At 39.3% G+C, this 25,208-nt stretch overlaps 1 protein-coding gene across 3 annotated transcripts in view; it reads right to left on the bottom strand.

The window, feature by feature from the left end:
• The window catches only part of TMEM116 (transmembrane protein 116), a gene marked incomplete at its 5' end in the record, with an annotated part of 118,652 nt that overhangs the window by 15,768 nt on the left and 77,676 nt on the right, over positions 1-25,208 (bottom strand). For 2 of the 3 annotated variants that reach the window (XM_082641406.1, XM_082641408.1), the window contains 3 exons: positions 17,725-21,932; positions 22,708-22,781; positions 23,329-23,473. In XM_082641406.1, the coding sequence (XP_082497532.1) occupies positions 21,726-21,932; positions 22,708-22,781; positions 23,329-23,473 (426 nt within the window). In that variant the 3' untranslated portion in view covers positions 17,725-21,725. Of the gene's footprint in view, positions 1-17,724; positions 21,933-22,707; positions 22,782-23,328; positions 23,474-25,208 lie in introns of those variants that run through there. The other variant, XM_082641407.1, reaches the window with a different exon arrangement.

The raw sequence follows: 25,208 nt of genomic DNA, 5'->3' as shown, positions 1-25,208 counted from the left end.
CAGTATTATCTCTGCCTATGACTATCACAGGGTCATTAATCCCACTCATAACACATTATCTTAAAAATGTTATCTGTTGAGTAATCTAATTTGCCCCAAAAGTTGCTATTCACGAATAAAAGGTAATTTAAAATAAATAAAAAGTGATTTTAAGATGAAGCATCGCTTCAGACTCCATACAGCCTAGTCCTTGAGGCTTCTTTATTTTGGGGCTCTCTTGGAAGGGGCTACGTCTGATCCAGGGTGGTCCGATCACCCTGGGTCTGGGTGCATGGGGGAAGGGGGGCAACCTAGGCAAGAGACAACCTTGTCTAGTGCGGAGTTCAACTGGAAGTATTAATTGTTCCTTCTTTTCTGTTTTTCTACTTATTATATTTATTTCTCATTTCCTTTTTAAGTTAACGTATTGTTGACTGACAGTCCAAAGGAACAGAGCTTTGGAGGGTAGTCAATTGTCTGTAAAGAGAGCACAAAGCACATACAATATAACATTATGCATTCTGTGCAAGACACTGTGCTACTTTACATTTGTTGTCTTAATTTAATCCTCCCATCCACCCTATGAGACCTCCATCTTGTACATGAAGAAACAGAGACCAAAGACTTTTGCTCTAGAGCTGGTAAGGGGTGGAACCTGCATACTGCCCCAGATATGACTGAATCTACATTCGCCACTGCCTCGTGAGCCTGTTCCTTTAGTAAAAAAAAAACTGAGCAGGAAGACAACTGACATGTCCTTAATTGCCCAGAACGTGGCTTCTTCCTCAGTGACTCTAATGAAACAGAAGCCTTACAAATGGATGTTGATCTCTATCATGAACCTACCACACTGTGTAGTCATGATCGATGAAAGAGTCTTTTCCCCGATTACATCCTGACATCATGGAGTGGCAGGTTTGTATCCTATTCAGCTCTGAGAGCCCAGATCACCGTAGGTGCTCAGTAAATGTTGACCAAGTGAATGACTTAACCAGGGCCAACCTTAAAATAGGAGGGTAACTTGTATGGATGCCCTTGCTAGTCCCTAGGCATGGCACAACCGAAACCTTGCTCAGGTGCAGTGTTGCTACAGGTTGAGTGTTCTGAGTCTTGGGGAAGTTCCTGAGCATCAGTCCCTGACGGTACATTTGCTGAATCCCTCTTCTAACTGCCTAATCCTATGTGAGCAGAAAAGAGCAAACAAAAGGAGGACAAGACCTAGCCTCTGCTTTCAAGAAGCTTATGTTAATTACTTTTGGTGGAACAAAACTGAACTTCAGAGCAAAATCCAAGGTCAAGCCTTCAGTTATGTAAGTTTCCAGGCTACGAGATTTGCTGGTAATCAACTCTCAGGACACTGTATGCCAGAAGGTCAAGATTCATAGTGAAAGCACACTATTAGTTGGTAGTCACCTGAGAGCTTTGAGAACGAGAGTGAAACTGGGTAAATGAAGCCCTCCAAGGGTAAACCTGTCATTAGAGACTTCTGAAAAAGATATGGAGGATTTCTGCTGAGAAGCACTTCAGTGGAAAACAGAAGCGGCAACCTTCCTAAGTGCACATGCTAATGATGACTATAATAAAAGCTAGTAAGCATCAGTCTTTTTTTAAAAAACCTGAAGAAACAGAAGGGAATCATGATTTAGGTATGGGGTAAATATGCTTAGTTAACTCAAAGATGTTCTTTAAAAACCAAAAGTCAGGTAGATAATTGGGAATCAATCAGTAAAACCTATTTAGGATTTCCCAATATTTGACAACAAAGTTTACAAAAATTTAGCAAATATGGAAGTTGTACAGACTATTTAAAATGTTTAGTTGCTGTCTTTATGACCCTCAAGTTTACAAGACCAGGTTAAAGGCAGGAAACAAAGGTTAGGACAGCTATTTGAATGAACTTCCTCTGAAAGAGTGATCAAAAAATGAACATATTTATAAATTCTCAGGTGAATCTTAAAATGTGTGGAAACCCCAGAGTCTGGGGATTGAAGGCTGAAGCTCTTTAGGATAGATTATAGCAGGCAAGTGACCAGTTTTGACGTGGGCAGGAAAGAGAAGGTAGGGTAACTCGGGTCTGAAATCTCCAGGTTCAAGGTTCAGTGTTCTGCAATTTGAGTGGCTGCCTCTGCAAAGTGCACTCTTTCGCCTGATTCCTCTCCCCGTTATGTTTGGGGGATTCTGAGGAATGCTTGCTTACACTTGCCAATAATCTGTGTTGGTAGCCACGCATGACCCAGCCAGCTGCTGCCCCAGCCGATTCTGACAGTGACTTCTTGCCATCCTTTACCTGCCTTCCCTGGGTGGCTGTTGTCCTCTCTGTGCTCCCTGTGGCCAGTGGAGACTGAGGCCCTTCCCTTAGTTTTCCAAAGCACAGCCACGTTCAAGCTCTGGATTTTTATCCAGACTTGGGGGATGGGGGCAGGGGAAGGGACCTTACAGTGTGGAAAAGAACACATTTGGATGTAGCCAATATTAATGTTCCAGGAGTCCAGAGGTCATGCCCCTCCCTGGGAGACTTGGCTAGGTCCTCTCTCTTTGGATGTCCCCAGCCTGACCTCTCTTCTTGTCCATATAAGAGTGCTTTTGGGAATGCCCTCATAACTTAAAGTCAAACTCCACTCTCTTCTCTGAGCCCAGTTGAAGGAAAAAATAAAAGATTTATGTTAAACACAGGTGACACGATTCTGCACTAAACAAAGTTTTATATTAGTTTGCAAAATTTTTTGAAAATGTATAAAATTTTCTTAAAAAACTTCTTGTGTTTACTAACTTAACTTCAGAATACAATTTTGGTGTTTCCTTTGGGCAAATATGCTCACCAAAAAGTTTTCACAAAACCAAGAGCAGGCTTCTTTCAAGAATGATTACAAAAGGCTGATTCTTTAAAATTAATATTTCCCCCTGCTCTGGACATTAAGCTTTAAATTTTTTTGAACTAGAGAAGACTAGGAAAGAAAGATCCAATACCACTTTTGTTATTCAATAAAATTATGGAAGTCTTACATGAGGAGGTTATGCCAGAATGAAATGCATGAGGGGAACATATGTGTTGGATCAATTTGTGAATGACAAAGCCATGGTGACTCTTCTCACAGGTAGAAAATATTTTTTAAAATATTTAAAAAGAAAACATCAGAGGTGGAATCATGACTGACCAAGTGTTTACAACCTCATGCCTGTTTCATTGCTGTAATCTATCTCCCTGGCCAATCTAACGTCCGTCCTAAGATTCCCCAGACACTGATTTTATTGCCAGTCTGGAGTTCAGGAACTTCCATTGCCCCTCTCACACATCCAGAATGTGACCGTTATTGCCACCCCCAACTCTCCAGTGCACTGCAAGTCACCATCAACTCCCTCCCTCCTAGACAACTGCAGTTTTTAACTGGCCTCTCTGCTTCCACCCTGGCTCCCACAATAGCCTATTTCCCACCCAGCAGGCAGAGTGATTCTTTTAAAAGTTAAGTCAGACATGCCCATTATCTTTTAAATGTTGCTGGTAGGTCCATAGCGTGAGGGCCCAGTGTTGACCATTTGATTTGGCAATGGAGAGTTATTTATCCACTGACATCCTGGAGGAGAGCAGTTTGGATGGATGGATGAGGATGAAAGTTTATTCTAGTGGAGTCAAAATACAAAGGACGGGTCCAAAACCATTTGTGAAGGTGTTCAACCTCTTTAGTATTCAGAGAAATGCCACAGAGAGCTATCACTATACACCCACAAGACAGACTATAGAAGACTGAAGATTCCAAGCATTACTGTGCAACAGTGGAACCTCTCAAAAACTGCTTTGGAAATGTAAACTGGCATGCGACTTTGAAATAGCATATTTTAAATACCCTGGATATGTCTGCTTATTTGCATCCTCTTACTAGATAATAATGGACACAGAAGCACTCTTCACAGTATTCCAACAGAAAAGAACCCCACTTTCACAGCTAATACAATGGATGCTAAATTGTGACAGACCCACACAGAGAAATACAAGCGTAGAGCAATGGAAAGAAATGAACCATAGTGGTACAAAAAAATATTAAGTAAACTTAAGATACTACTGTGGAACAAAGGAGGGCTTTATGTAAACACTGCATTCATATGGCTTCATATGAAGTTAAGAGGGAAAATGGGAAGCACTTCCAAAATGTCAAAATAAGGTTCTACAGAAGCCCCCTCCTCCATAAAAGCAGTGATAACACTGGCAAGAATAGTCAAAATCAACTTTTTCAGAAGTGTGGAAAGTAGTCTAAGTCACAGAACAACAACAAAAACAAAACCACAGCTGAATCTTGGTGAGAGCAGTGAGCTACGTGGTTTTTTTGCTTGCTTGTTTGTTTACAGGGTTCATCCATGTTGTAGCATGTACTTCATTTTTTTAAATTAAATTTTATTTTTTTATACAGCAGGTTCTTGTTAGTCATCAATTTTATACACATCAGTGTATACATGTCAATCCCAATCTCCTAATTCATCACACCACTACTCCCAACCCCCACAGCTTTCCCCCCTTGGTGTCCATATGTTTGTTCTCTACATCTGTGTCTCTATTTCTGCCCTGCAAACCGGTTCATCTGTACCATTCTTCTAGGTTCCACATATATGCGTTAATATACGATATTTGTTTTTCTCTTTCTGACTTACTTCACTCTGTATGACAGTCTCTAGATCCATCCACGTCTCTACAAATGACCCAATTTCATTCCTTTTTACAGCTGAGTAATATCCCATTGTATATATGTACCACATCTTCTTTATCCATTCGTCTGTCGATGGGCATTTAGGTTGCTTCCATGTCCTGGCTATTGTAAATAGTGCTGCAGTGAACATTGGGGTGCATGTGTCTTTCTGAATTATGGTTTTCTCTGGGTATATGCCCAGTAGTGGGATTGCTGGGTCATATGGTAATTCTATTTTTAGTTTTTTAAGGAACCTCCATACTGTTCTCCATAGTGGCTGTATCAACTTACATTCCCACCAACAGTGCAAGAGGGTTCCCTTTTCTCCTCCACACCCTCTCCAGCTTTTGTTGTTTGTAGATTTTCTGATGATGCCCATTCTAACTGGTGTGAGGTGATATCTCATTGTAGTTTTGATTTGCATTGCTCTAATAATTAGTGATGTTGAGCAGCTTTTCATGTGCTTCTTGGCCATCTGTATGTCTTCTTTGGAGAAATGTCTGTTTAGGTCTTCTGCCCATTTTTGGACTGGGTTGTTTGTTTTTTTTTTGATACTGAGCTGAATGAGCTGTTTATATATTTTGGATATTAATCCTTTGTCCACTGATTCATTTGCAACTATTTTCTCCCATTCTGAGGGTTGTCTTTTTGTCTTGTTTGTAGTTTCCTTTGCTGTGCAAAAGCTTTTAAGTTTCATTAGGTCCCATTTGTTTATTTTTGTTTTTATTTCCATTACTCTAGGAGGTGGATCAAAAAAGATCTTGCTGTGATTTATGTCAAAGAGTGTTCTTAACTATGTTTTCCTCTAAGAGTTTTATAGTGTCCAGTCTTACATTTAGGTCTCTAATCCATTTTGAGTTTATTTTTGTGTATGGTGTTAGGGAGTGTTCTAATTTCATTCTTTTACATGTAGCTGTCCAGTTTTCCCAGCACCATTTATTGAAGAGACTGTCTTTTCTCCATTGTATGTCCTTGCCTCCTTTGTATATCCTTGCCTCATTTGTCATAGATATGCGTGGGTTTATCTCTGGGCTTTCTATCCTGTTCCATTGATTAATATTTCTGTTTTTGTGCCAGTACCATATTGTCTTGGTTACTGTAGCTTTGTAGTATAGTCTGAAGTCAGGGAGTCTGATTCCTCCAATTCCGTTTTTTTCCCTCAAGACCACTTTGGCTATTCAGGGTCTTTTGTGTCTCCATACAAATTTTAAGATTTTTTGTTCTACTTCTGTAAAAAATACCATTGGTAATTTGATAGGGATTGTACTGAATCTGTAGATTGCTTTGGGTAGTATAGTCATTTTCACAATATTGATTCTTCCAATCCAAGAACATGGTATATCTCTCCATCTGTTGGTATCATCTTTAATTTCATTCATCAGTGTCTTATAGTTTTCTGCATACAGAACTTCTGTCTCCCTAGGTAGGGTTTTTTTTTGTTTGTTTGTTTGTTTTTTTTTTTTTTGCGGTACGCGGGCCTCCCACCGTTGCGGCCTCTCCCGTTGCGGAGCACAGGCTCCGGACGCACAGGCTCAGCGGCCATGGCTCACAGGCCTATCCACTCCGCAGCATGTGGGATCTTCCCGGACCGGGGCACGAACCCGTGTCCCCTGCATCGGCAGGCGGACTCACAACCACTGCGCCACCAGGGAAGCCCCGTAGGTAGGTTTATTCCTAGGTATTTTATTCTTTTTGTTGCAATGGTAAATGGAGTGTTTCCTTAATTTCTCTTTCAGATTTTTCATTGTTAGTATATAGGAATGCAAGAGATTTCTGTGCATTAACTTTGTATCCTTCAACTTTACCAGATTCATTGATTAGCTCTAGTAGTTTTCTGGTGGCATCTTTAGGATTCTCTATGTATAATATCATGTCATCTGCAAACAGTGACAGTTTTACTTCTTCTTTTCCAATTTGTATTCCTTTTATTTCTTTTTCTTCTCTGATTGCCTTGGCTAGGACTTCCAAAACTATGTTGAATAATAGTGGTGACAGTGAACATCCTTGTCTTGTTCTTGATCTTAGAGGAAATGCTTTCAGTTTTTCACCATTGAGAATGATGTTTGCTGTGGTTTGTCTTATATGGCCTTTATTATGTTGAGGTAGGTTCCGTCTATGCCGACTTTCTGGAGAGTTTTTGTCATAAATGGGTGTTGAATTTTGTCAAAAGCTTTTTCTGCATCTATTGAGATGATCATATGGTTTTTCTTCTTCAATTTGTTAATATGGTGTATCACATTGATTGATTTGCGTATACTGAAGAATCCTTGCATCCCTGGGATAAATCCCACTTGATCATGGTGTATGATCCTTTCAATGTGTTGTTGGATTCTGTTTGCTAGTATTTTGTTGAGGATTTTTGCATCTATATTCATGAGTGATATTGGTCTGTAATTTTCTTTTTTTTGTAGTATCTTTGTCTGGTTTTGGTATCAGGGTGATGGTGGCCTCGTAATATGAGTTTGGGAGTGTTCCTTCCTCTGCAATTTTTTGGAAGAGTTTGAGAAGGATGGGTGTTACTCTTCTTTAAATATTTGATAGAATTCACCTGTGAAGCCATCTGGTCCTGGACTTTTGTTTGTTGGAAGATTTGTAATCACAGTTTCAATTTCATTATTTGTGATTGGTCTGTTCATATTTTCTATTTCTTCCTGGTTCAGTCTTGGAAGGTTATACCTTTCTAAGAATTCTAAGAATTTGTCCATTTCTTCCAGGTTGTCCATTTTATCGGCATAGAGTTGCTTGTAGTAGCCTCTTAGGATGCTTTGTATTTCTCCGGTGTCTGTTTTAACTTCTCCTTTTTCATTTCTAATTTTATTGATTTGAGTCTTCTCCCTTTTTTTCTTGATGAGTCTGGCTAATGGTTTATCAATTTTGTTTATGTTCTTAAAGAACCAGCTTTTAGTTTTATTGATCTTTGCTATTGTTTTCTTTGTTTCTATTTCATTTATTTCTGCTCTGATCTTTATGATTTCTTTCCTTCTACTAACTTTGGGTTTTGTTTGTTCTTCTTTCTCTAGCTCCTTTATGTGTAAGGTTAGATTGTTTGAGGTTTTTCTTGTTTCTTGAGGTAGGATAGCATTGCTATAAACTTCCCTCTTAGAACCACTTTTGCTGCATCCCATAGGTTTTGGATCATCGTGTTTTCATTGTCATTTATCTCTAGGTATTTTTTGATTTCCTCTTTGATTTCTTCAGTGATCTCTTGGTTATTTAGTAACGTATTGTTTAGCCTCCATGTGTTTGTGTTTTCTACGTTTTTTCCCTGTAATTGATTTCTAATCTCATACCATTGTGGTCAGAAAAGATGCTTGATATGATTTCAATTTTCTTACATTTACTGAGGCTTGATTTGTGACCCAAGATGTGATCTATCCTGGAGAATGTTCCATGAGCACTTGAGAAGAAAGTGTAATCTGCTGTTTTTGGATGGAATGTCCTATAAATATCAATTAAATCTGGTCTATTGTGTCATTTAAAGCTTGTGTTTCCTTATTAATTTTGTTTGGATGATCTGTCCATTGGTGTAAGTGAGGTGTTAAGGTCCCCCACTATTATTGTGTTACTGCTGATTTCCTCTTTTATAAGTGTTAGCAGTTGCCTTATGTATTGAGGTGCTCCTATGTCGGGTGCATATATATTTATAATATATCTTCTCCTTGGATTGATCCCTTGAGCATTATTTAGTGTCCTTCCTTGTCTCTTGTAACATTCTTTATTTTAAAGTCTATTTTATCTGATATGAGTACTACTATTCCAGCTTTCTTTTGATTTCCATTTGCATGGAATATCTTTTTCCATTGCCTCACTTTCAGTCTGTATGTGTCCCTAGGTCTGAAGTGGGTCTCTTGTAGACCGCATATATATGGATCTTGTTTTTGTATCCATTCAGCAAGCCTGTGTCTTTTGGTTGGAGCATTTAATCCATTCACGTTTAAGGTAATTATTGATATGTATGTTCCTATGACCATATTCTTAATTGTTTTGCGTTTGTTTTTGTAGGTCCTTTTCTTCTCTTCAGTTTCCCACTTAGAGAAGTTCCTTTAGCATTTGCTGTAGAGCTGGTTTGGTGGTGCTGAATTCTCTTAGCTTTTGCTTATCTGTAAAGCTTTTGATTTCTCCATCGAATCCGAATGAGATCCTTGCCCGGTAGAGTAATCCTGGTTGTAGGTTCTTCCCTTTCATCACTTTAAGTATGTCATGCCACTCCTTTCTGGCTTGTAGAGTTTCTGCGGAGAAATCAGCTGTTAACATTATGGGAGTTCCCTTGTATGTTATTTTTCGTTTTTCCCTTGCTGCTTTCAATAATTTTTGTCTTTAATTTTTGCCAGTTTGATTAGTGTGTGTCTCAGCGTTTTTCTCGTTGGGTTTGTCCTGTATGGGATTCTCTGTGCTTCCTGGACTTGGGTGGCTATTTCCTTTCCCATGTTAGGGAAGTTTTCGACTGTAATCTCTTCAAATATTTTCTCAGGTACTTTCTCTCTCTCTTCTCCTTCTGGGACCCCTATAATGCGAATGTTGTTGCATTTAATGTTGTCCCAGATGTCTCTTAGGCTGTCTTCATTTCTTTTCATTTTTTTTTCTTTATTCTGTTCTGCAGCAGTGAATTCCACCATTCTGTCTTCCAGGTCACTTCTCTGTTCTTCTGCCTCAGTTATTCTGCTATTGATTCCTTCTAGTGTATTTTTCATTTCAGTTATTGTATTGTTCGTCTCTGTTTGTTCTTTAATTCTTCTAGGTCTTTGTTAAACATTTCTTGCATCTTCTCAATCTTTGCCTCCATTCTTTTTCCGAGGTCCTGGATCATCTTCACTATCATTATTCTGAATTCTTTTTCTGGAAGGTTGCCTATCTCCACTTCATTTAGTTGCTTTTCTGGGGTTTTATGTTGTTCCTTCGTCTGGTACATAGCCCTCTGTCTTTTCATCTTGTCTATCTTTCTGTGAATGTGGTTTTTGTTCCACAGGCTGCAGGATTGTATTTCTTCTTGCTTCTGCTGTCTGCCCTCTCTATGTGAAGTTTTAACTGTCCTATTCCCATAGCTGTCTCCTCAGGTGCCCACGAGTCATCTCAACTACAACTCAACTGCATCATCTCAACTACAATGGCTGAGAAAACAGGCAGCCTAGCACACAGTGGAATGGGCAGAACACTTTGGAGCTCCCTCAAAACCCCTATCCCCATAGCACTGTTACTAATTTGTGTGCCTCACAGGTCCCTGGAAAATCCCCATTCACAGGACTTGTCTTGCTATAAAACTCGTAGAAGAAAGCATAAGGCAAAAGTTTCATGGCATTGGATTTGGCAAAGGTTTCTCGGATATGACACCAAAGGCACAGGCAAGAAAAGAAAAAACAGACAAAATGGACTTTATGAAAATTTTAAAAATTTGTGCATCAAAAGATACTATTAAGAGAGTGAAAAGGCAACCCACAGAATGAGAGAAAATATTTGCAACTCATATATCTGATAAGGGATTAATATCCAGAATACATAGAGAACTCCTAAAACTCAACAACAACAACAAAAAACAAATGGCCTGATTCAAAAAACGGGCAAAGGACTCAAACGGACATTTCTCCAAAGAAGATACATGAATGGCCTACTGCACGTGAAAAGATGCTCAATGTCACTAATCCTTAGGGAAATGAAAATCTAAACTACAATGAGATACCACCTCGTATCCATTAGGATGGCCACTATAAAAACAAAAAGAAACAGAAAAGAACAACTGTTGGAGAGGAGGTGGAGAAAACCGGAACCCCTGTGCACTGTTGGTGGGAACGTAAAATGGTACAGATGCTGTGGAATGGTATGGCAGTTCCTCAAAAAATTAAAAATAGAAGACCGTATGATCCAGCAACTCTATTTCTGGTTATAAGCCCAAAATAATTGAACACAGGATCCTGAAGAGATATTTGTATGTCCATGTTCAAAGTAGCATTAATTCATAATAGCTAAAATACAGAAGCAACCCAAGTGCCCATAGAGGGGTGAATGGATAAGCAGAATGTGGGATATACACACAATGTAATATTACTCACCCATAAAAAGAAAGGAAATTCTGCAATATGTCACAACATGGATGGACCTTGAGGACATTATGCTAAGTGAAGTAAGCCAGCCACAAAAAGGCAAATACTGTATGATTCCACTTAAATGAGGTACTTGAGTAGTAAAATCATAGAGACAGAAAATCGAATGGTGGTTGCTAGGGGTTGGGGGAAAGCAGACAGTGGGGATTTATAGTTTAATGAGTATAGACTTTCAGTTTCACACAATGAAAAGAGTTCTGAAGATGGACAGTAGTAATGGCAACACAATATATAACAGTACTTAATACCACTGAAGTGTATACGTAAAAATGGTTAAGATGGTAAATTTTATGTTCTGAATGTTTTAACAGAATTTTAAAAATCAGAAGAAAAAGATGAAATACTTTTCCACTCTAAGAGACACCATCAAGAAAGTGAAAAGATAGCCCACAGAATGCGAGAAAATATTTGCAAATTACATACTTGATGGAGACTAGTACCCAGGAAATATTAATAACTCTTACAACTCAACAAGAAAAAAACACCCCATTTTAAAAGGGCAAAAGATGTGAATAGATGCCTCTCCATAGAGGATATAAACGAGCAATAACAATATGAAAGCTGTGCAACACCACTAATTATTAGGGAAGTGCAAATCAGAAATGCAGTGAGATACCCCTTACATCCACTAGGATGGCTATAATCCAAAAGACAGACAATAACACATGTCAGTGAAGATGTGGAAAAATTGGAATCCCCATTCACTGCTGGCAGGAGTGTAAAACTGTGCAGCTGCTTTGGAAAACAGTTGGGCAGTTCCTCAAAGGCTAAACATAATTATCACATGACCAAGCAATTCTAAGCATCCACCCAAGGGATATGAAAACATATTTCTTTACAAAACCTTGTACTGAAATGTCCATAGCACTATTATTTGTAATAGTCAAACAGTGGAAACAACCAGGATGTTCATCAACTGATGAATCAAAAAATATGGTATATCCATATGAAAAGAATGTTATTTGGCCAAAAGGAAATGAAGTACTGATACCTGCTACAACATGGCTAATCTTTGAACGCATTATGCTATGTGAAATAAGCCAGTCAAAGAAGACTACAACATGTAGGATTCCATTGCTATGAATTGTCCAGAATAGACAAAAATCATAGAGATAGAAAGTAGAGTAGTGATAACCAGGGGCTGGAAGGAGCTAAGAATGGAGAGTGACTGCTAATGGACACGGGAGTTTTGTTTTGGAGTGAGGAAAATGTTCTAAAATAGTTTGTGGTGATGACTGTATAACTTTCTGAACATACTACAAACCACTGAATTGTACACTTTGAAGGATGAATATTCTGGCATGTGACTTTATATCTCAATAAAGCTGTTATTAAAAGACAAGTAAAATAAAATGACATATTTCTGGGATGCATAATTTAGGAAGCAAAATAATAAAGAAGGTGATTAGTAGTTACCATAAAAGACAAGATCATGATCTCTCTGAAGCAGGAGGATGTGATTGGCAGGGGCACATATGTGACTTCTATGAAGTTAAAACTGTTGATTACCTCATTAGGGTTGTACTTTCATAGCTGTTTCTCTCTCTCTCTCTCTCTCTCTCTCTCTCCCTCCCTCCCTCTCTCTTTCGCGGTAAAATATACTTAATATTAAGTTAATCATCCTAACCATTTTTTTTCTTTTTTTTTTTTTTTGCAGTACGTGGGCCTCTCACTGTTGTGGCCTCTCCCGTTGTGGAGCACAGGCTCCGGACGCACAGGCCCAGCGGCCATGGCTCACGGGCACAGCCGCTCCGCGGCATGTGGGATCTTCCCGGCCCGGGGCACAAACCCATGTCCCCTGCATCAGCAGGCAGACTCTCAACCACTGCGCCACCAGGGAAGCCCTTAACCATTTTTTAAGTGTACAGTTCAATGGCATTAAGTACATTCACATTATTGTGCAACCATCATCACCACCAATTTCCAGAACTTTTCATCATCCCAAACTGAAAGTCTGCACGCATTAGACAAGAACTCCCCATTACTCTATTCCCCCACCCCTGGTAAACTATTCTACTCTCTGCCTCTATGAACTTGACTGTTTGTGGAACCTCATATATGTGAAATTATATGGTATTTGCCCTTTTGTGTCTGGCTTAGCTGTTCTCATTTTACTGATTTACTGAAAAATACATTTATGTTTTATGTACATTTTGTGACTGAGCTATGAGTCAAAATAAAAAATTTCAGGGCTTCCCTGGTGGCGCAGTGGTTGAGAGTCCGCCTGCCGATGCAGGGGACACAGGTTCGTGCCCCAGTCTGGGAAGATCCCACATGCCACGGAGCGGCTGGGCCCGTGAGCCATGGCCACTGAGCCTGCGCATCTGGAGCCTATGCCCCGCAATGGGAGAGGCCACAACAGTGAGAGGCCCGTGTACCGCAAAAAATAAATAAATAAATAATATCAGAAAATAAAAAAGGAGTGATGCAAATTGGAACAGAATGTCTCTCGATACTCTTTCAAAGAATTTCATTATAAAACAGAGAGGACGAGAAACTGGACAGTGACTAGAGGGTGATGTGGGCTGAGGCGGATGGCTTTCTGAAGGTGAGAAATTACATCAAATAATAAGATTGGATCCAGTGGACAAACAGATGTTTAAGATGTAAAAGAGAGAAGGGAGAAACGGAAGAGTTAAGTCCATGAGAAACTGAAGGGAAGGACACCCCCACGTGCAAGTAAAAGGATTGGTCTTGGGTTGGAGCATGGACAATTTACCCACTATAGTAGGGGGAACATTTAGATACAGTGGACTCATCCAGTGTCTACATGTGGAGGTATTCTTTTGATTGCTTCTATTTTTTCTCAGTGAAATATGAGGCAAGAAGAAATTTGGAGAGTGAACCAAACAGCAAAATGCAGTAAGAAGTACAATACGTTTTGAGATCATGACTGTGCCATTTAGTCAGCATGGTTATCGTGGGGTTTTCTGAAGACATTTTCAGATGTTCAGGGCAGGCATGAAGCAAGTACAAACCCATAAGATACATCAGATGAGACACCACAGCAACCATACCTGGGAGCTATTTATTCATTCAATAAATAATTCTTGTTCATCTACTCTTGGACAAGCACTCTTCTAGACCTAGGGGAGTGTATAAGGATGAACAAACAAAGTGGGCACTGAACACATGGAGGTCATATACTAACACAGGGAAGATTTTTAAGATACGTAGTCTTCAACAGGCATAATCTTAAGATACTGCTAGCTACATCAGGACCAGCCCAAGAATGGTAATAGGCCTGGAGATAGCAACCAATGTGCCCATGAAAATTGCACAAAGGGGAGACTGCTCTGTTGGCATCTCCCATACACATTTTTGGACAGTGTTATAAACAGAACTTGATAGAAAAAGGGGAAAAGACATTAAGCGACAATTGTTAAAAGATATAAAAATGGCCTTTAAACATATTAAAACATTTCAAATTCACTCAAAATCAAAAAAATACAAATTAAACTATACCGACCTGCTACTTATCACCTATCCACTTGGTGAAAATTAAAACGTATGGCATGGCAATATATTCTGTTGCTTAGACTTTGGGGAAACAGGCACTCTGATACACTGCCAGTGGAAATGAAAACTGGCAAAAACGTTCTGAAGGGGAATTTGGCAATATCAAACAAAGCTACATATGCAATTAGCATGAACACTACCTTCTCATTTCTAGGAATTTTCCTCCACAAAAATATATATGTGCAGGGCTTCCCTGGTGGCGCAGTGGTTGAGAGTCCGCCTGCCGATGCAGGGGACACGGGTTCGTGCCCCGATCCCGGAAGATTCCACAAGCCGCGGAGCGGCTGGGCCCGCGAGCCATGGCCGCGGAGCCTGTGTGTCCGGAGCCTGTGCTCCGCAACGGGAGAGGCCACAGCAGTGAGAGGCCCGCGTACAGCAAAAAAAAAAAAAAAAAAAAAAAAAAATATATATGTGCAATATTATTTGCTGATGATAGTGTATAATTTCAAAATAATATAAACAATGTAAAAACCCATACATAGGAGAGTGATTGAATAAATTATGGTACATATATAAAACTGAATACTATGTAGCTATAAAAAAGAGAATGAGGAATATTTCTATAAACTGATATGGAGTGATTTACAGGATGTATCTTTAAGTTTAGAAAGGAAAGTGGAAAATATTATGCTAAATTTACATAAGAAAAAATGGGATACAAGGAAAAATATATGTATCTGCTTATTTGTGCAGAAAGAAATACAGGAAAAATAAACCAAGTACTATTGAGATTGATGAATGAGAAGTGGGTGGAAAGAATAAGGACATGGGAACAGGTTAATGGCTTTGAATACACTTTTTTGTATAGTACTGACTTTTAGAATCATGGAAACATTTCACATACTCCCTCCAAATCATCAGCAACATCCCAAATGTGGGGGCAAACCAGAATGAGATACAAACAGTGACATATGACCCTAACTGAATTAAAAATGAATAACATGACCATACTGAATAGGTCTGGATAGAAAAGTACCAATCTAAATAATTTTGGGAAACATTATTGCAACCTCATACTGTAAGGCTAAAGATAAAAAAAAACTGAACATATTGGGTTGACCAAAAAGTTCCTTTGGTTTTTAAGTAAAAATAAAAGACACATTTTTCCTTTTCACCAAGAACTTTATTGAACAACGTATTCACCATTTTGTTCCACTACCTTCTGCCATTTTTCAGGCAACTTCATAATTCCATCTTCCCCAAACGTTTTAATGTTTTTGAGCAAAGAACTGTTCCAGGTGCCTTTTACAGTCTTCCAGGGAATTGAAATTTTTTCCATTAATTTTTTCCATTAAGAGAATTTTGTAAAGACCAAAATAAATGGAAATCCGAAGGTGCAATGTCTGATGAATACAGGGGATGAATCAGAACTTCCCAGCCAAGCTGCAACAGTTTTTGTCTGGTCATCAAAGAAACATGCAGTCTTGCATTATCCTAATGGGAAGTTTATGCGTTTTTCTGTTGACTAATTCTGGATCTTTTTCATCAGGTGCTGCTTTCAGGTGGTCTAAATGGGAGCAGTACTTATTGGAATTAAACGTTTGGTTTTCTGGAAGGAGCTCATAATAGAGAACTCCCTTCCAATCCCACCATATACACATCATCACCTTCTTTGGATGAAGACTGGCCTTTGGTGTGGTTGGTGGTGGTTCATTTCACTTGCCCCACAATCTCTTCCACTCCACATTATTGTACAGTATGCACTTTTCATCACCCGTCACAATTTGTTTTAAAAACAGAACGTTTTCATTATGTTTAAGTAGAGAATCGCAAGCAAAATATGGTCAAGAAGATTTTCTTCACTTAACTTCTGTGGAACCCAAACCTCAACGCGAATAACATAACCAAGCTGGTGCAGATGATTTTCAACGCTTGATTTGGATATTATGAGTATGTCGGCTCTCTCCCGTGGTATAACTTTGATTGTTCTCAATTAACGTCTCAATTTTTTAAAAACATTTTAATTAATTTGGCTGTGCTGGGTCTTAGTTGCAGCACGCAGGATCTTCATTGCAGCATGCGGGATCTTTAGTTGAGGCATGCGAACTTTTAGTTGCAGCGTGTGGGATCTAGTTCCCTTACCAGGGATCGGACCCAGGCCCCCAGCATTGGGAGCACGGAGTCTTAGCCACTGGACCAGCGGGGAAGTCCCTAATATCTCAATTTGATCACTATCAACTTCAACTAGTCTACCCGGCCATGGAGCATCGTCCAGCAAAAAATCTCTAGCACGGAACTTTGCAAACCACTTCTAACACATTCAATCAGTCACAGCACCTTCTACATACACTGCACAAACCTTTTTTTCCATTTCAGTTGTGTTTTTACCTTTCTTGAAATAATGAAGCATGATATGCCGAAAATGTTGGGTTTTTTCTTACATCTTCAGTATTAAAATGGCTACGCAAACACTCACCAATTTTGATCAGATTTTTTTAAACGCACGCTGATACGACAGCTGTCACGATACAATCTACCAAAATTGTTTCAAATGAGGTGAAAGACAACTAAGTACTACTAGAGCCATCTTACGGAAAAATCTGAACGAAACTTTTGGCTAATAACCCAATAAACACTGTTCTCCAGTTCATGTATTTGCTTTTCACAGAGGCATGGGTTAGTTACTCTAAAAATACTGTACATGTATTCTAGGATTGAGCAAATAAACATATTGTGAATAACAGAAAAAAGGAAAAGGATTGGATGTTTGAAATGGGCTGTATGGTACAGAGTAGGGAATGGTGCAAAAGGCATTCAACAGCAGAGGCCTGTGACCTACCCAGAAATCCACAAACCTCTGCTCTGGAACTTAAGTTTCAATGACTCAAAGGAGTACTGGATGACAGGAGGGGAAGGCTGTTCCATGGGAACTGGGACTAAGGGAAGAGGTTATATATTTTTCTTTTCTTGGGGCCTGATCCTGGATCGTTGTACTGGCTGGACCTCTGAAAGTTTCCTCTCCTTGGTATACTCCTCTATGAAGACAGCAGGAGCTCAGCTAAGGAGCACTAAAACTGTTGTTCTTTGAGGGTGGTTGCAAAGTAAGGACACTCCAGAAGAGAGAGAGCTCAAGAGGAGTAGGAAGAGACATAGTCAAAAGGTAGGTGTCATCATGTAATACTCTGAGGGTGGGAGCAGTTATCCTTCTGGCAGGCAGCATAGCTTTGATCTTTGGCCAAACAACTGTGTCACTGACAAAGATTTGGGTCCAAGGGAAGTCAACTCACAGAGGTCTGGGATCATTTGCTGTTTCACTTGGGCCATGACAATGACAACCCCAGTTAGTTACTTTGCCTGCTCCCTGTCTTGTCTTCTATGAAATCAAGTGGTCATGGATAAGGTTTGGAGTGATGTTTCTTCAAGGAATGCCGTTTAGGGCATTTGAGAAAGGGCGCTTCCCATATTAAGCTGCATGTCACTTTATTGGTAATTGTGACTATTCTTCCAGGGATTCACTGTAGTGGGAATCTATTATGAAGTAGTCTTCCCTAGGAACCTGATGATGTTCAGAGAACCAGAAGAAAAAGCAGAAAAGGTGTCCAATGTCCTGCTCAAACAAGGAAAATGGCATACTATTAAGTTGAAGCAAAAGAAAGAATTATTTGTCAAGAAGTTCCCTGTTTATACACATCAAAATGGGAAACTAGTCTTGCTTTTATTCAGGATGACTGAGTATTCAGAGGACGACCTGGATTCTTTTGTGACAATCAGCACTTGCTCAGGGCAAAAGGGAATCCTGACCTTAGATGGCACACTGTCTTTGGTATCAAGCCTATATATATTGAATATATATGGTTTACAGCATATCTTTAAAATCAGGTGAGTCTTGTGTAATCCGTGGAGATAAACAAGAGGAGCTCTTAAGCACTTCACAATTTCAGAGCAAAATATAACCTTCCTCAGTTCCTATGTCCTATATGTGGCCACTTCCCAAGTATGTACAGGTTGATTGTGGTTGACAATAGGTGATTCCAAATGTGGAATAATAATGTTACCAAGACCACAAAGATGTTAATAGATGTCCATGCTCTGGTCAACAGGTACACGAAGGATATAATGTGAAAGGGGTGCTTACTGGGTTAGGGATATGGATGCAGAAAACCCTTGTGCAAATCTTCCTGAATTTGCAGGAAACACTTCAAAATTTTAAACACTGGAAAGACTGGAATCTCTTGAGAGGGATGAAACATGATGCTGCTCATGTGATTATTGGCCAAATTCTTGGGAAGTATGAGGGCCATGCATTTCTCAGTGGTATCTGCACTGCCAAGAATGAAAGCAGTGCTGAATCTTTCTTTCATGAAGATACACCACATTTCACAGCTTTCATAGCTCATGAGGTTGGCCATGACTTGGGAGTGAAGCATGACCATGTGGCCTGCAAGTTCCATGGCCAGCACCTCTGTACTACGCATGAATTTATTACTGTAGATATGGGCTTCAGCAACTGCAGCTTCCACTACTTCCACCAGCTGTTGCATAAGCACAGAGAGGGCTGCCTATTTAATAGAACTGAGCTCCAAAGCTCCTTTTGAAAGCCATATTGTAGGAATAAGATATTAGATAAAGGAGAAGAATGTGACTATGGCAGTGTTCTTGACTGTCAAAAGGATCACTGTTGTCTGCCCTCATGCCAGCTGAGGAAGGGTTTAAATTATGCATTTGGATCTTGCTGCAAAAACCGTGAATCTCTAAAAGCAACCACAACTTGCCACCTCAGTGTGGATAAGTGTGACCTCCCAGAATACTGTAATGGCACCCCCAGGTGCTGCCACACGGATACCTACAAGCAAGATGGCACTCCTTGCAAGGAACAAGGTTATTGTTGACAAGGCCGGGTTTGAAGCCTAGAGAATCTGTGTGTTAAAATCTTTGAAAAGGGCACAAAGGTTGCCCAGGAAAGTTGCTAACATTAATGAATACCAAGGGAGACAGGTTTGGAAACTGTGGCAGTGAATCTAAAGGGATATTTAAAGTCTTCAGCAAGTGCAAGGCCAAAGATGTAAAAAGTGGGAGGCTGCTATGAGAAAACATCCAAAAGCTCCCATGCATTGAAAAACATCAAACACCCAGGTCCCCATGCAGAACACGTGGTATTGGGGTACAGAGATTTTTTGAAGCTGCAGACTGGGCTGATGAGGAGGAGGTGAAGGATGATACAACTTATGGTTCATGGAAGATGTGTATTAATCAAAGCTGCATAGATACAACAATACTCCACTATGACAGTAAACTGGTCAAGTCATGGAGTCATGGGAGGGGTATTTGCAGGAATTTTAAGAACTGCCACTGTATCTATGTCTATGCCCCTCCTACATGTGAATTCAAGGGTTACATAGTTTGAATAGTGGCCCTCCTACTCTCAGTATGATGAAGAGTTGATAATCTCAATCTTGCCTAACATTTTATCATTTTTCATTCCTACTATCTTTTTGTTTGCCTATATCTATAGAATACCTAACATCAGTGTCAATGCAAAAAATTCATCAGAAAAGAAAGATGAACAAACCTGACATACATTTGATAATTATCTTCCTTCTGGTAATAAAGTCAAATATGAAGTGATACCGATAGGACATTTTAAGAATTGGACTCCTTAGTTCTGGTGTCCCTCAAAGTCTACGGAAATGAGAATCTTGCTTCCATCTGTCTTTCTATATGCTGAATTCTTACTAGTTTTTAAATTAAAAGAAGTTAAAGCAGCTCTCTAGGTAAGGCAATCTTTCTTGTTCTGTGCTACCCAGTAATCTGTGCTATACATCTTGGGAGGCCTCAAGATGTGTTCTTGACATAATGAAGTCAGGTTACCATCCACAGTAAGGCTGAAGCTCATGGCCTAAAACCTAAAGAGCTATTATTGAGCTCCCTAATGTTTCTACTGAGAACTCTTTTGGAAAGATCTCTGGAACTTACTTTTCAGAGTATACTGTCTAATGCACCATTATAATCTACTCTGTCAATTTTCTCTAATCTTAAGGATTTTGCCTTGCACTGATGAAGGGAATTTATCAGGTGAAAAGTATCTGATTATTAGTTCCAGATGTTTTAGTTGATTGTTATTCCAGTTTTTGTTCATTTGGCTTTCCCCTTTGTTTTGGCATCATAGTATCTGATGCCCTGGCCTCAGTTTGGCCTTGTTAATGACTTAACTGGAGAGACCAAACATCACTTGTTATGTGGCTAAAGAGGAAGAAACATGAAACATCCTTACCCATGAATGAGCCTCTTCAGTGTGGGATCTTTTCTTTCCCCAAAGGTTAAATTCTACTTGTTAGTCATTCATTCATCTGTTCATTCATTTATTCAATACACATATATTTAGCACTTACAGCCAGATTGAACCATGTAAAATTGATGATATTAGACTATTTTCACCTACAAAAATAGCAAGTTCATATGGTTCAATCTAATTCTACTTCCAAGCACTATGAAACCTACCTTGGGTTTTTGCTTATAAATGAGAGTTGAGAAGTTTTTGATTCAGAGTTTTAGTCCTGATTTCTCTTAAATCTTATTATCCACTGTAACTTCAAAAGACTGGCCTTAATTTTCTGGAGCAGGAAGGTTCCTATTGTTAAGGCCTAGAACGGCATGGAATATGTAAGAGACTAGGATGTGGTGTGTATGAGGATCCCACTATCACTTTTTTTTTTTAATTATTTATTTTGGCTGCTTTGGGTCTTCATTGCTGCACGCGGGCTTTCTCTAGTTGCGGCGAGCGGGGGCTACTCTTCTTGCGGTGCACGGGCTTCTCATTGCGGTGGCTTCTCTTGTTGCAGAGCACGGGCTCTAGGTCGTGCGGGCTTCAGCAGTTGTGGTTCGCGGGCTCTAGAGCACAGGCTCAGTAGCTGTGGCGCACAAACTTAGGTACTCCGCGGCATGTGGGATCTTCCCTGACCATGGCTCGAACCCGTGTCCCCTGCATTGGCAGGCAGATTCTTAACCACTGAGCCCCTTTCACTTTTTTTGACAGCTTCTGTCCTTGCTTCTTCTGAGTTTCCAAAACTCTTCAAAGAATGTAAACCCAGGACTTTGTACAACCAAAAGGAGAGTAACAGCAATGTGAAGATCTGAGAAAGTTGTTGCATGCCACACTACTTCCCCCACAACCATGGAGTAGAGAGCCTGGAAATACTTTATATAAATAATAACTTGGAATTTATTTTTTGTAGAAGAGACTTAGACAAATCTAATATCTATTGAAATAATATGAGTCTATCTCTTAGGTGGAAAGTGGCTTCATCCCCCTGAATAGTGACTTTACTTGTGAATCTGAGAATAATGATTAGATCCCACCCACTTCACCCAGAGTAGCTACTAACCATGGCACTACATTCCCTTTCACTTCCGTAGTTTAAGGCATGGTTAGAAAAGACTTAAGATGTTCTTCCCAAACACTCTTCCCAAACCATTAGTGTAGAATCATTCCAGTTCTGGATGTTCCAGTTTTACAGTTTCAAAGAATGGTGGAGGTGCTAGTAGGAAAAGCAATGGTAGACGCCAATGGATCTAGGCCTCTGCTATAGAATCTCTTCTGTGAGCATAATAATGGTGTCTGGGTGTCTGCATCATGCCGAGCCTCTTGCTTTAGTTGGTAGAACTTGTACTGTGTCCAGCCGTATACTCCACAGTTGAGCAGACCCTGAGATGATGCTGTTAGAGCCTGGAGGAGATGAAGGGGTGATGGAGCCCATCCTTCAGGTTTTCAGAGATTTGGGGAATAGTTTCCATTCCTCTTATTTTATAAATCACTGTTATATTTATTCTATCTCAAAAATCAAAATTTGGTGTCAGTTTTTAAAAAATATTTTTCTAGCTCTTCCTGAACTCACTCTTCACACCGTACCTTGTTATGGATGACTGAGAGTTAGTCATATTTCTTAGTATATACATAAGGATAATGAAGTCATTTCAATGTCCCTCCTTATTGCCCCATTTCCCAGGTTAGGCTTGAAGAAACTGCCCTATCACCATAGTCAGATAACCCAAAAAACCCTTCTTAAATCTGATAAAGGATGAAAAGAGAGAATCATTTTTTCTTTATTTCTCTCTCTCCATTCACCCAGAATAGCTAATTTATCCCATTCGTTTCACTCTGGGTGAGAGAGAATTATGTCACTATCAGAGTTTCATAAGAACATTATCTGGTAGATCTTGTTTTTTGTTACCCATCCCTTAAAAAAAACACATCAATGAAATGAAGTTGGCCTGAGATATACATGCTCTGGAATGCATGGCAGCACTTTCACAAAGGTATCTACCTCATCTGTGAGGAAATTTCCACATTCTTCATAACTGAATATACATAATATATTTCTCTCTTGCAATGCAGAAAGAAATACCCTAAGGGAAAAAACCATGCTTACTGAATAATGGCAATGTAAGAGAACAGGATAAGAGAGTACAAGAACAGAAATGCTGGATGTTCAAGGTGTTACCTGGAGAACATAGAGGGCCATGTGAAGTTTGGTGTCCTGTGGCTTAGTCATCTTTATGATCATCAGAATGACAGCTGTGAAAACACAAAGCATAAATCTTGCTGCCAGCCCTGGTTGCCTGAGCATAATTTTTTTCAGTATACACGCCTAAGCATTGTGAGGATTATAGGCATAATGAAGACTAGCAGTGAGATTAACCAGTTATATAAGCCACTGGCCTCAGATCTCCAACCGCTATTCCTCATTGATTAAACTTTGCAGATTATTAGAGTAGCAATGGTGGCAAGACATACTACAGGAGGATCATAAGTTACAATTCTTAACTTATGTTTACCAAGCCCTTTCATAAACATTATCCTATCTGATCCTCACACTTTAACTTTATGTAGTAGAAAGGGCAGGTGTTAATATCTCTGAGTTCTGTCAGTACATTTCCTCTCATATCATCTCACATCTAATTCTCTTAATTTCTAAAACATAGTAAGATACGGGTGGAACGAAGGTAAATTTTACATGCTGGACAGAAATGTGTAGTCTTCCTTCTTGGTGAGACTACTTTGCTTGACCACAATCTGATGGTTACCCTTTTCATTGCCCAAATCTTTCCATTAAGATACCCACCTGGGCCCCAGCAGCAAAAGAAGGCCACTGGGTAGAAGTGTACTCGCTGCTCCACAATGTGAATCACTGCCCACTGTTCACTCCCCAGAAAGCCAGTCGATTTCAGAAACTTCTTATAAAGTGTCTGGGCTTGAATGAGTAAGACCTAAACATGAGTATAGCGGTGAGTAGTGTGCCTAAGGCTTACTAAAACTTCCCAGGTCTAGCCTATCATTTTGGAGAGATCCTTCTCTTAGGATCTGACAGCAGGAAAGACCATCCTCCTGTCTTTACCATCTGAGACCAGGCTTTTTTTGAGAGAAAATTATCTCTAGAGTGATTTTTTGCTTGGCCAGGTAAATGGAAAGGTATTAGTCAAACTATGTATGTTCAATACATAAACCTTACATCAACCCTCAGGCTTTCATTTTTCTCAGTGAATTTAATCACAATATGCATGAGAAGTTAAAACTAAGATCTAACCAGATTCTCTTTTAAAACACTTTATTAAAGGTTGTGTTACACAGAGATCAGCTCGGTGCTTTGTGACCACCTAGAGGGGTGGGATAGGGAGGGTGGGAGGGAGACACAAGAGGGAGGAGATATGCGGATATATGTATATGGTGAATTACATATACAGTACAGTTGATTCACTTTGTTGTAAAGCAGAAACTAACACACCACTGTAAAGCAATTATACTCCAAAAAAAGATGTTTAAAATAAATAAATAAATAAATAAATAAAGGTTGTGTTAGAAAGTGTTCTGTGCTTAATACCCCTAAAATAAATACTTTAGCACTGTGACAGCTTAAATTCTCAACTCCCAGAAAAAAAGTTTTAGGAAGTCTCTTCTTGCACTTAGATGGAAAACAGATTGTTTTTCCCTTCCATTTGGGAGCAATTTGAATACGGTTTAGTTAATGAAATAAATATAAATCAGTTCAATGTCCTTTTTGTGGAGAGTAAATTAGGTAATAAAATCTGACCAAATCTGAAACTTTTCCTAATAATCCAGATCCACTCTGTAAGTTAATAACCCAATTACTTAAGGTTAGCCATGTGGTTTCCTTTCCCCACAGACATAGGAATCATAAAGAGGCTTGAACTTATTTGAGAATATTTACATCTAGTAGAATCAGTTCACTGTTTGCTGATTACAAAAGAATCAGAATGCCAGTCCTGAATGCCCACTGAAGTCTGGGTTATTCTGAAGGAGCAAACAGGAATCCCTAGGGTGCCAGGTTTTGGGAGACCTGTCTCTCCTGTCAATCAGTTCTAAATGAAAACCATCAAGGCCATTTTAATATAAACTAGTCATTGTGCATTCTTTACAAAGTTGCTTATTTGATCTAAGCTATCTTCATAACTTATTTTTGAATTGTCAAAGAAAATTTTCCACAATTGTATTTCATTCACAGATGTTAGCTGTGCTAGCAAAAGGAAAAAAACTGTGGGATAAAGTTGGTCTGCAACCAGATAGTTTATAATCCCTGAACTAGCATATGAAAAGAGGAGAAAATGATACTGAAAAGTAGATATGACAAATAATAAGGCATATTCACTTGCTTACTGATTTTGTACTGGGCAGTTATATATAAATAATGTATTGTCCCATGGATGATTACTTGTCCATCAGTCTGATGATGTCAAATGAGTATTTAATAACTGTCTGAGTCACTCAGCACTTTAAACCCAGTTAGACATAGCATAAATGCAAATTTATAGTCAATAAAGAACTAAGAAAACCCTTTAATTATTTGGACAATTAAAACAGAGAAGATGTCCTATGTTCCAGAGTATTATACTTTATAAAGAATATACCTGACACATAGTAGTTTTCTGGTCTGGTCCTCCATGAGGAGCCACAGGAACACATTATTTCTAGAGTGAGCATAATTCT

Source organism: Mesoplodon mirus, assembly GCF_964341445.2.
Source record: "Mesoplodon mirus genome assembly, chromosome: 13".
NCBI classification, from domain to species: domain Eukaryota; kingdom Metazoa; phylum Chordata; class Mammalia; order Artiodactyla; family Ziphiidae; genus Mesoplodon; species Mesoplodon mirus.
Note: the sequence above shows the minus strand (reverse complement) of the source record. Positions and strands in the feature narration are given on the sequence as shown.